The sequence below is a fragment of the Sinocyclocheilus anshuiensis genome, unplaced genomic scaffold (assembly GCF_001515605.1).
Source record: "Sinocyclocheilus anshuiensis isolate Anshui unplaced genomic scaffold, SAMN03320099.WGS_v1.1 scaffold590, whole genome shotgun sequence".
NCBI lineage: Eukaryota > Metazoa > Chordata > Actinopteri > Cypriniformes > Cyprinidae > Sinocyclocheilus > Sinocyclocheilus anshuiensis.
The window spans coordinates 2434768-2446630 of record NW_015544192.1 but is presented as its reverse complement, the minus strand read 5'-3'; the positions used below and the strand labels follow the sequence as shown (position 1 = coordinate 2446630).

General features: G+C 38.8%; 2 protein-coding genes across 17 annotated transcripts in view; one reads left to right on the top strand and one right to left on the bottom strand.

Moving 5' to 3' along the window:
* The window catches only part of LOC107696600 (tubulointerstitial nephritis antigen-like), a 30822-nt gene extending 25805 nt beyond the window's left edge, over positions 1 to 5017 (top strand). For all 5 annotated transcript variants that reach the window (XM_016497039.1, XM_016497038.1, XM_016497036.1 and 2 more), the window contains 4 exons: positions 418 to 463; positions 1510 to 1633; positions 3821 to 3866; positions 3959 to 5017. In XM_016497039.1, the coding sequence (XP_016352525.1) occupies positions 418 to 463; positions 1510 to 1633; positions 3821 to 3866; positions 3959 to 4114 (372 nt within the window). In that variant the 3' untranslated portion in view covers positions 4115 to 5017. The remainder of the gene's footprint in view (positions 1 to 417; positions 464 to 1509; positions 1634 to 3820; positions 3867 to 3958) is intronic.
* A 4799-nt stretch (positions 5018 to 9816) lies between these two features.
* Positions 9817 to 11863, bottom strand: part of LOC107696598 (triple functional domain protein) — a 114035-nt gene continuing 111988 nt past the window's right edge. For all 12 annotated transcript variants that reach the window (XM_016497025.1, XM_016497030.1, XM_016497021.1 and 9 more), the window contains one exon: positions 9817 to 11527. In XM_016497025.1, coding sequence (XP_016352511.1) covers positions 10982 to 11527 — 546 coding nt within the window. In that variant the 3' untranslated portion in view covers positions 9817 to 10981. The remainder of the gene's footprint in view (positions 11528 to 11863) is intronic.

The following is an 11863-nucleotide window of genomic DNA, read 5'->3' as shown; positions in this document are numbered from 1 at the left end:
GATGAGGGTGGGAGCTGACCTCTGCAGGACTGCGGCTCTCTAGGACCGAACTTGCCTACCCCTGGTCTAGGTCATATACATGTCTCTAGGCGTTCTTTTTTTTCGATCGTATATCGTTCACAGATGTGACAAAGAAATGTGGTGAACAATTAAACAGTTCAATGTAATAATGTATGGAAGGATGACTGTTTATTATGTGTACTAAAATGTTTTTACCCATGCAGCTTAAGACTACTCATACTGTATGTAAAACGTTCATTTCATATCATTATTTCAGTAATTTCATTATAAATGCATATATCTTTTCTTGGTGCAATATATATGCAGAATTTGCAGTGTAAAAATAGCGTTAGGCTGGAATATGCTGTTCATTCTCACTAACTGAACTCATTTGACATGTTGCTTTTCCACTCACAGGAGAATGAGATTATGAAAGAGATTATGGATAATGGCCCCGTGCAAGGTATGGCTTTCTCCAGAAGTGTGTGTGTGTGTGTGTGTGTGTGTGTGTGTTTGCACAATACTGTGAGCCAGAGGATAAGAATAGTAAAAAGCACATGCCTAATGACTGTTCATGCAGTCAGCAAGGATCAGTCTATGTCGCATTAGTCATCATGGATGTTGTAGATGCCCATACGACATTTAGTTTGGACAAAAAGCCTAAACTCATCATATATGCAGTGAATTTTTGAGAAAAGTCCCCTACAGTAATATGAAGAGGGTGTGTGTTTGTGTGTTGTTCAGTGCGTCTTCGTGATCCTGTGCCAGTGCTCTGTTGTATTGTTCCAGACAGGCGGGAACACTGGATTTACGCCAGATTTCACTTCTAATCTTTGCAAAAATTCTGCCTAACCTCTGGCTTATATTGAGAAAGAGGAGATGAAAAGACTGTCTTCATGTGCAGCAGTGTGTGTGTTCATTAGGCTCTGTTTACTGCTTAGGATCTCCTAGCAATGCCTGGAAAAACACAAAGTATTAGAGGGTGCAGGTAATTCTCATAATGCAGTGTCTTCCAGAATGTTGAACTGATTTTACTTCACATGCCATCATGGATGTCCTCAGGAGGTTTGCTGCAGGTACCCACCCACAAAAGTTTTGTCCTGGACCATGTGAATTTAAGCAGTGGGTCTTTATACCATGTGAAGTTCTGCTTATTTGAACTCTTATACAATTAGTAGCGGTCACTTTGATCTCACTTTGATCTGCAAGGGAACAAGATGTTTGGGTGAGCTTGCGGGATATTACGTAATTTGGCTTTTAAAGCAGCCATAGCATTTCCTGTAGTATGACAGTGAGTGATAAGAATGAGGGATCAGCTTTTGATTCAATGACTGATTCAGTGATGTCCGAAGGTCAAAGATCAATTTGATTAAACAAAGATCAGGTTTTGGACATGAATTCAAGGCTTCTATTCATTACTGTACTGTTGTAATTTGTATTCTTTTTAAAAAAATGGTGTGCTTAAAAATATATAATGGACGTGTGTTATGTTTGTTTTTCCTTTTTTAGCCATCATGGAGGTCCATGAGGATTTCTTTGTGTACAAGAGTGGAATTTACCGTCATACAGATGTCAATCACCACAAACCATCAGAGTACCGCAAACATGCAACGCACTCTGTCAGAATAACAGGGTAAGCTCTAGCATTGCATAACCTTTCATCTCTAATGGTGGAAGCAAGTGGAATGAGTATCTGGCAGTGTTTCAGAGAAAGTTCTTAGGCAACAAAAGGTCTCGCTCTCTTTTACACCATTTGTCGTTTTCTGATACTGATAGATAGGCACAGACAGACAGATAGGTAGATAGATGGATAGATAGATAGATAGATAGACAGACAGACAGACAGACAGACTGACTGACTGACTCTTTAGGACATCTTTAGGTCTTTCCCATTTAAGCAGACAGGAGCTGTGTTTGCATGACTGGGGGCATCACCGTGATGGCTGAGGAGTGAATTAACTTGCCTTGAAGGGACTGGATAATATTTAAGACATAAGCTCGTTTAGAGAACCATCATGGCCCCACGTGACATGTTTTTGTTACTGCTAGCAGACAAAACAACTGGATGACTGGCCTTCCAGTTCCACCCCCAGACACACACCCCTCAAAGCCTTTGTCTGGTTTTGCTATACTCACTCATACATAACATACCTTAATAGCACTACTTCTCATTTAGTCAGCTTCTCAACAGAGACTACTACATTAGTTTGCTCATCAATTACCAATTTACTCAACTGCTTAAAGAACACTTGTAAATCAACAATCAGGTAAAATAGTAAGGATTCACTTTACGTTGTCATAAAAAATGGTTGAAATGAGTGGAAAATATACAACTCGGACCACTATTTTGTTTTGTTTTTTGTTTTGAAATCTTCTGAAACAGTGTCTCCAAAAATGAAGCATTTTTCAACAAATGTGCCTGAGAGATTCTTGCTGTGCATAAATGTGGTTCTTGAGCTGCACAGAAGCACTATAGTCTTTCCCAGACAGTGATTGTTTAGTAAGACATTGAGAGGCTCGGTCGGGTCAGGCCATGTTCCCCAGGTATGTCTCTGGTAACCTCGGCTGGCCTGCCGCTGGTGTCTGTGAGTGTGACATGCTTCAGTGGTGACAGCGATATAAATCGCGAGTCTGTCTGAACCCAGCTTTTCTCCTGGCCTGCTGTCACTCGCTGACGCTGCGGTTCTCGCACTACTCTAGACGTTCAGAGGACGCTGTATAGCCCTATGAAGTTGGCATACAGGGGGCAGCAGTGTTTTTACTGGGAAAATCCTACCGTGGTGCATTCGGCTAAGCCCAGGGCCTGGGAAAGTTTGTGGAAAGCTCATTGATGTCCAGTGTAATGGAAATGGCATTGTTCATAAACCCAGCGCAGGTCAGGGGCTGGTTGGATGCAGTGGTATGTCTGTCATTGTCCAAAGCCAAGGACAGAAAACATGGTGAGATAAGAGCGTAGCAGAACTCCGAGCCACACTTTTCATACAGCCACTGGTTCTGACCCTCCAACTCTCCCGTGTATTTTATATGGAGGCACATTGCTTTTTTAGGTGATTTCGTTATTTTTCTGAGTGTACTGAATACCAACTCCCCCTAAGCCCCCCGTGGAGATGGAAGTCAGATAAATATTATTTGGGAACAGAATGATATGTTCCCGAGTCTCATGGAAAACTTCCCTTAGAATAGATGTGGACTAAACTATATTTATTCCAGGCATTCCACATATACAAATAAATAACCCTTGACACATTTAATGTTTGACAAGCTGAATGTTCTGAACTCACATGAAAAGACATTAAAGAGTAAATGGCTTTCTCTCAAAAATAGCCAAATACTCAAGCAACCAGGAGGACGGGTGGAGAAGCATAAGGAAATTCTTGGCATGGTAAAGGTTCAACTTACCGGGTTGATGTTGACTTGAGGAGATTTATGGGGGTGGGTGTAGGCTGCTTCCTGATGCTCACGTCCTTCCTCTGAGAAATGGACACAGCACTATTTTCAGGATGTATTTTGGTAGTATAAGGATTTTCCAATTTTTGCACAGATTTATTGTTGGTTTTGAGTTGAAATCTCTCAGAATATTCATCACTGCTAAAATCGAAATAGTCATATCATATCATCTATTTTTTTATTTATTTACTGCATCTTTTCCCAACTAGAGTTGGATGTGTACATCTTTTCTTTTCCCATTCTTTCCATTTTTTCCCCATAAAATCTGATCAATGATGGCATTTATTTTAGAGCCTACTCTTAGAAGGCTGATTTGAATTCTAATGTCTAGTGAATGCACAATAGCATATTGATTTTTATTGCACTTTTCCAGATGGGGAGAGGAAAGAGACTACAACGGCAGAACACACAAATACTGGGTGAGAAATTACATCCATCTGATATGCTACAAGACTTTTGTATTCAACAGGAGATTTTACACATTTTAAACAATCTCTCCTTCACTCCACAGATTGCAGCCAACTCATGGGGGAAGAACTGGGGCGAGGATGGTTACTTCCGGATTGCTCGTGGTGTAAATGAGTGCGAGATCGAGACGTTTGTGATCGGTGTGTGGGGCAGAGTCACCATGGAAGACATGCACAACCATCACAGACGCCGCAAGTAGAGATCTGCAGTGTACGCCTCACTGTATGATTTAAACCACAATGTCAATCAGGTCTTTTGCAGGTTTGTTAGAGTCTGATTTCCACCATACCGACCAAACCCCAGTGCCTTCTGAATATCTGTTCACACCGTATGCATAAAAAGAGGTGTCCACTGCCCCCCTCTGTCCAAATACACATCTTCACTGGAGTTTTGGTTTGGAAGATTTGGCCAATATTGTCTTATTGGTGGAAACCAGCACGTTACACTCCTTGACTGGACCTCAAATAACAGCCACAGGACTCAGATGCACTCAGGACTCAGTAATCCAAAGACACACTTCACAGGCACACATGCGCTCAGCATCACAATGTAGCTGTCTCAAATGTCTTATATAGTGAAATATCAGGATGTGTCTTTTGTTTTGTTTTGTTTAGTTTTTTCCCTATATTTGGGAATCATTACACACCAAGGCAGACAGTCAGACAGCACTCCATACATTCTGCTAAAAGGATAGAGGAACACCAGGATTGGGGGAAGAAGAAGGTTTTAGGACCAATAATTAATTCCAAAAATAACCTAGAATAGATTTGTGACAGTTCTCTGCATTCCGTTGAGATTAAGATTGTTTAAAATTGCTTTAAAGCATTTTAATCCACTCCAGTCTCTGTTTCAAAGTCTGATTCGTTTAGGTTGGCTGTTAAATAAAGTTTAAGAGAGATTGTACAGATACAGGCCACTTTCTTCACAATTGAAAACAACTGCTATTTGCTCTCATTTTAGAATAACAGGAAGCAAACCAAAAGAAATGGAGACCAAAAATGGACATCAGTAGGGGTGCTCCGATTAATCGGCTACCGATCTCTATCGGCCGATAATAACGTTGGGATGATTGATCGGCGGTCTCTAAAAAGGCCGATCTCAAAAAAACGTGGTACTCACCTTCATATTTCTTCATTAAATATTATAAAGTAATTTGAAAACCTTGTGTGAGATGTAATTTCACAAACAGCGTGAGTGAATCACCGCGCGCACTCTCTTTCTCTCTCAAAATACGCAAATGGCTTCAAATCACCTCACATCGCGTCTGTCTATAAGCGAGCTGCACAGTTGGCACAGGAATTGTCACTTGCACTATCGAGGCAGTGTCACATCGTCACTGACACATAACACCAGGCACATTACTCCGTTTGCAGTGCGTATGCGGTGCATATTTTTTCCGAGCTCATGTTAACGGATTAAAGCGTTCACTGCACACGGTTGCGGCCCGGCAGTGCGTTCAGGAGCGGTGCGTCTGCAGCAGTGCAGAGATCGTTTCCACACCGAGTCAATTTTTGCTGCTCTGCAAGTGCTGAATTAAAGTAACAGCGCATTGTTTGCATTAAATATGAACATGAATTGACACGAAAATGTAGAGTATTGAAAAAAGTGTTGCTTATGTATTGCATTTAAACAAAATAGATTGTATTACTGTACTGTGTAAAAAAAAAAAAGAATTGCAATGCTGAAAAAGCATTTTCAGTGACAATATTTAAATTTGAAATCAAAATAATGGATAATGTTGTGTTTGTGGTAAACAGCCACGGATCAGTAGCAGACTCCTGTGTGAAAGCTGCTTCCCCTCTCACAAGAGTCACCTAGAGGGGAATTCCCCCCATTTTCAAAAATGAAATTCAGGCCCTGAATAAATGTCTAAAAATCCTGATTGGAGTATCACTATAAATAGTTATAAATGATAAAAAGAAGGCTTTAAAAAGATTGGTATCGGTATCGGCAGATACTGCTTTCTGTGATCGGCCTCAAAAACCCTGATCGGAGCACCCCTAGACATCAGTTACTGCAATTTTGAATGACCCTTTAAAATCCATAAGAATTTAAAGGCTGGAAGTGGTTTGGTCATGTAACCTAGAGCTTAAAGTGAGCTTAAGGGCAAATATACGAAGGCAAAGATGACCGTTTATCATCAGGACCGTTGGTTGAAACTGTTATAGTGTGTTGGTTATGTTGCGCTGGGAAAAAAATTATATATATATATATATATATATATAAACCACAGATTCAGTGCAAGAATAAAATCTGCTCAAGTCTTAAGGTATTGTAATCTGTGAACTGATAAGATTGTACACAAACATTGACATAAATCTTTTTTTGTGTGTGTCTGTTATGTTAAATTATTTAATTGATTACTATTACCATTATTTAAAAATCTTTCTTTGCTATTCTTTTACATAAAAAAGAAAAACATCTTAAATATGAGATTTTAGAAAAAAAATCTTTCTTTGCTATTCTTTTACATAAAAAAAGTAAAACATCTTAAATATGAGATTTTAGAAATGTAAAGGAGCTAATACCACAGGGGCGAAAGTGCACATGGGTTTGGATTCAGTGCTGAATTATTAATGTCTTGATATGTAAATCAGGCAAAACCGCAATTTACAAGACATCATAGCATGTTTGCTTCTCAAATATCCATCTACACATATATGGAGATTAGTGTGCGTTAATAAGCGTGAGACAGATATTGCTGCTAGGGCATAAAACATCGCAGACTATAATATCGTGCATGCGCCAGAGCTCTGAGCAAACCCATCTGCTGACTTTGATAATGATAACGTCATTATTATGGTGACATGACTAATTGAGAATCCTTATACAGGCATTTGATTCAGCAATACACACTCACAGACAGGAAGACAGGGGGTCTTTCAGTATAAATTCAGCAACAGATGTGATATTCTGCCCACTGGTCCATTAACATTCGGAGAAATGTGTTCTCTTTTAGTCATGCAAGAAGTTTCTATTAAGATAAAGCAGTTATATTCAGCCAGATGAGTCTAGCATATGGGCTCATGTCATAAATATTCAATGTCTTAATATTGCCAGATTTTACATTACGGTTCATATTATACACTGATTTGAGCTCAAGCTGGATCGTTCTCATTTTTACATTCTTCAGTTCTGTCTTCCAGTTCTGTAATTATGAATGAATACTGTGTTATTTAAGAACAAAGTCTGTCTCTAAATAATGCATCGCTGGTTACTACTGTGCAATGTTATATGTTGTTCCTCGTATTGTCTATACACAATGCCAACCACTGTTCATCTGTGTGACGCAATAAAAGTCCTACAGCTCACTGCATTATACATGAACCTGCACATAAATGTTTTGTATTATAAAACTGTTTCACCATCAGTGCAACACAACTCACTGCTTTCTTCTGCATAATAGCATAACATTTTCTTATATGTTATTCTGTAGGTAAGTAGACATTGATTGTGTGAGGAGATGGGATTCAGAATTTAAAGATTATGCCTCTGATTCCGGGTTCTTAATGAATTCCTATTAGCAATTATTTTGGAGAAAGAGATATTTGGGGGAAAATGCATTTTATTGCATTTACTGTGTTTATCGCATTTAATGTGTTTATACAGACTGTTCTGACTTATTTCTATTATTTTATATTCACAAAAAAAATAACTCCCTTAAGAATCATTTGTTCGGGAATCACATGTCATGAGAAATCGGGTTCTCTCTCAAAACCCGGTCTGGATCTTTGTTGCCAGATTTTCATTTGAACTGTTAAATAATGACCATCCATGTCTGTTAATATTAAAGGTGCAGTAGGAAATCTTGGAAAACTTTAGCCTGATAGCGCTGAAAGCGAATGTCCCACCCTCCCTGCAATCGTCGTCCAAAGGCACGCCCCCTGAACGCATATACGCTCACAGACCAGAATACCAGAGACAACATTACTACAATAGGCTACATCAGCGGTTCCCAATTCCGGGGCTGGGCTACATCATGTGTCACCCGTGAGAAAACTTTATAGTACACAGTTAGTAAAAGTACTGCAATACCAGGAAAGAAGATCGGGTTGTTGATGTTTGTCTGCCATTCTCACTCTGTCTGCACAGCGTACGTGAAGGCGCTGATGGCATATCCTGTCTGCACGAACAGGGTGCGCAGAGGTATGCTAATACATACATTGACAGGCAGGTAGGAAAGGCAATTAAAACACTTGGACCAAGTGTTTTGATTGGACGAACATTTCTTGGTCCTACGCCTTCCACAGAATATATAAATACAGATAAATACATTTAGACCACTTAATGATTGCTATCGGGATGTGAAGAGACTTTCAACCAGCATAACAAAAAATGTTTCTGAAGACGATCACCTATTGCACCTATTGTCTTGACTTATGCCATAGCATACAGTTACCAGAATAGCCTGATAGCTTAGCGTATACATATACATTTACACTTATCCTTCATGTATTCACAACTACCTTTAATGTAATTATGTGTTAAATGTCAAAATAGTTATTAAAAGGATGCAATGATGTTCAATTGTTTATTATCAAGTGTAATCACATTATGTCCAATTGTTTTTGTTTTTTTCCACACAATGTTATAAATTAATGTTGTGTGTACTTAAAGTATTAAGTGATAGTTGATAGGGAGCTGGTTTTGAGGGAGGACCCACCATACTTTAGCGATTCATTAAAAACAACCAGTTAATGAGAGACATTGATGTGTTTGTTGATTCACTACGAAGAATAAGAGTTATTCTTTTTGGAATCAAGACAACACCGGTCACTGTATGCTTCATGCTGTAAACTCAGTAGCGGTGTTGTTGTGAATAGGAGTTTAGGGAACAGTTCGGCCCTCCATTCGCTTTAAGAAACGATAATGGAACTAAAAGTTTCAGTATTTTATTTTATTTTTGTTAATAAATGAAAGCAATTCTTGGCTCCCAACCCAAACCTTCAAATACTGATAACAAGTCCCTCACATCTTAAAAATTGAAACCCTAACAAAGTAAAGCACAGCAGCCATGGGAATGTTCCATATGTTTAATTCCAAAATAACTGATGACAAAACTGAAAATATTTACAGCACATATCGCATAAACACTTATGGTTTCTGTACAAAGAAATATACACATGCAAAAAGTATAAAATAATCCAAATAAAACAAGTCTAAAATGATAATACATACATTAAAATACAATGAGATCAGAACTAAAATTAGACATTCAATGAAACACTTTAAAAATGTATCCAGTCAAAGTTCCCACGCTGTAAAGGCATCTGTACAACTTTACAATGACAAATAAATTAGGGGACATGATATGGGTCTATACAGATGAATTAATGTTCCTTCCTACCGGGAAAGAGTCACTGTCCAGCACTCAAATGTTTCATAATGCTTCAAAATCTCAAATATAACAGTTGACTGATGTATGACGCGAGGATCACTGGAAACCAACGTACTGGGAGCAACAGGCCAATGGTTACAAACTGCATACCAATGCCGTTCCAGTGACGATTTAAACTGTTGAGAGCTTCTTACGACTAACCAAAACTATCAGAGGCCTTAAAACTAAAAAGGACCTACATTTGCATTAAAACTATCTAAATGAGACGATAAATATCATAATTTAAAGGCTTCACATTTTTGTCCATGATATCTTGCTAAGACAAATTTATTTCCATGTCAAGGATTGCTTAGTCTAAATGGGAGGTGCATTTCAGAAATACTCCAGTAAAGATCTGTGAAATGTCTATAACATGGACACGAGGAAAATAAACTAAGAAAAACAATTCTTCCCGAATGTAAAGCTACGAATAACTCATGTAAACAACCAGTCATAGCTACTTAAGCATATAACTTAAAGGTGTAAAATTTGTGTCAGGGAACAAAACGAAAAAGAAAAACTAATTCTCATAAAGTATGGAGAGCTTTGGCATACCAATATGTATATCAACAGAAAAGTGCCATGTAGACAACAACCCTGTAGGATGACAGGGCTTTAATACTTGATACAAAGACCCGATTAAATTAACAATAGCAGAACTGCAGTACAGAGTACGTGCTATTCTACATTTTTATTAAAGGTACAACGGATGTCTTCATAAATAGTTGCATAAACAATCGAAGCTGCAACATTGCACGTGATAAGAACCGGATACAACGTGAGTGCATTTACAGTATTCAGTCATTGTTCAATGCTGTCCTGTCTGAAGCTGATGAGCTCAGACGTCTGGACGCCCTATGGCTATCTCGCATTGGAGTTCTGCTCTCCACCCTTGTGACATTGCATTTAAAAAGAAAGAAAGAAAGAAAGAAAGAGGGCAGACACATAGTATAGAATAAGGCGTATACATCTGTAGATTGCACAACACAATTTGTTCTAGTCGTAGTAAATAAAAAGCAGCCGTTAAAAATTTTGCAGCTAAACGTGGCGGAATCATCATTGTTGAAATAAGCAACAAATTACACTATGAGACCAAAACAAGCTCACTTAAAAGCTTCAACTACTCATTTGCTCACAATTTGTGTTGCGTTCATCCAGACTGAGTTGATGTAACTGATTTTATTGAATGATGTACCTGAAAATGTCATAATTATTATGCGCTTTTCATTTTTCTCTAAAGGTTCATTAAGAAATGTTCAGAGTCGAATATTGTAAAAGCACAAAAACAGCCGCTTGCTCTCTGGCTCAGGCAAAACAGACAGGGAAAAAAGGTTGTTCTCCTTGCTAAATTGCATTTGCATCGCTTTCTTCAAAAACCTCTGCCACGTTTGTTCAGGTACATTTGTTCTACACAAAATATTATTTCATTTATGTAGATTTGTTGATCATTCAGCAAATCTGAGAAATATTATATATATATTTATATTCCATTGTTTTAATCTCTGCGTAAAAGTCTTCATTAATCTGGAAACAAGGCAGCAGCAAACTGGGAGAGGACTATCAATCTAAAATCTCGTCTGCCGACGAAGGCTCTGATTGGCAGATGGTTGTCAGCACACATTTTGATAGGCTCAGGACTGAAGTCTTCTTAATTGGCATCAGAAAGAGTATGAGATCATGTTTCTCGGGTCAGATCCTGGGCTGTAGCCTGCTTTGCAGGAAGGCCCTTATGCCTCCAAGAGGCCGCAGGTCATTCTGGTGTTTGCGCCGATCGATGAAAGAGATGAGTCTAGAGGTATCGATGCATTCAGCCGAGCGACGGCCACCTCCGGGTCTCAGCCAGGGATCTTGCAGGCAGGTGGCGGCCGGGGGCCGCTTGGAAGGTTCAGTCCTGAGAAGCAGGCACACGAAATCCCGTGCCGCCTGGCTCACACCCTGGAAGTAGTCGTCGGGGAAGCTGAAGTCTAGGCGGCAGATGTTGAGGCACGTCTCCTCCACACTCTCGTCCAAGAACGGAGACGCCCCGCTCAGCATCACGTACATCACCACGCCCAGACTCCATAAGTCAGAGGAGAGAGAGACAGGATCCCCGAGAACCAGCTCGGGGGGCGCAAACTCTGGGCTACCCAGCAGTGGGTGAACATAGGGAGTCGAGTTCAGCTGCACCGCATCGCCGAAATCAGTCAGCTTCACCATCGGCTGGGAGGGGCTCTGGTCCACCACAAGGTTTTCAGGCTGATCAGAAAATGGGAAATTAGCATCACTTTGTAATTAGGAATGTACAAAGAAACATTTTAAACTTTTTTTTTCACATTTTTTGACTAGTTTTAAAAATATAAATAAACTAGATTTAAAAAATATAAATAAACTAATATGTATTAAATAAATAACATTTTCTTTATAGATATTTATTCAATGTTTATTTATTAATTATATTTATTTAGAAATACTTTATATTTTATTTATTATTTATTAAATGTTTATTTATTATTTAATTTTGTGTATTTATTAATACTTTGTTTTATTTATTAATATATTAAAAGGGGCACATTTTTATAAGTATTAATTATA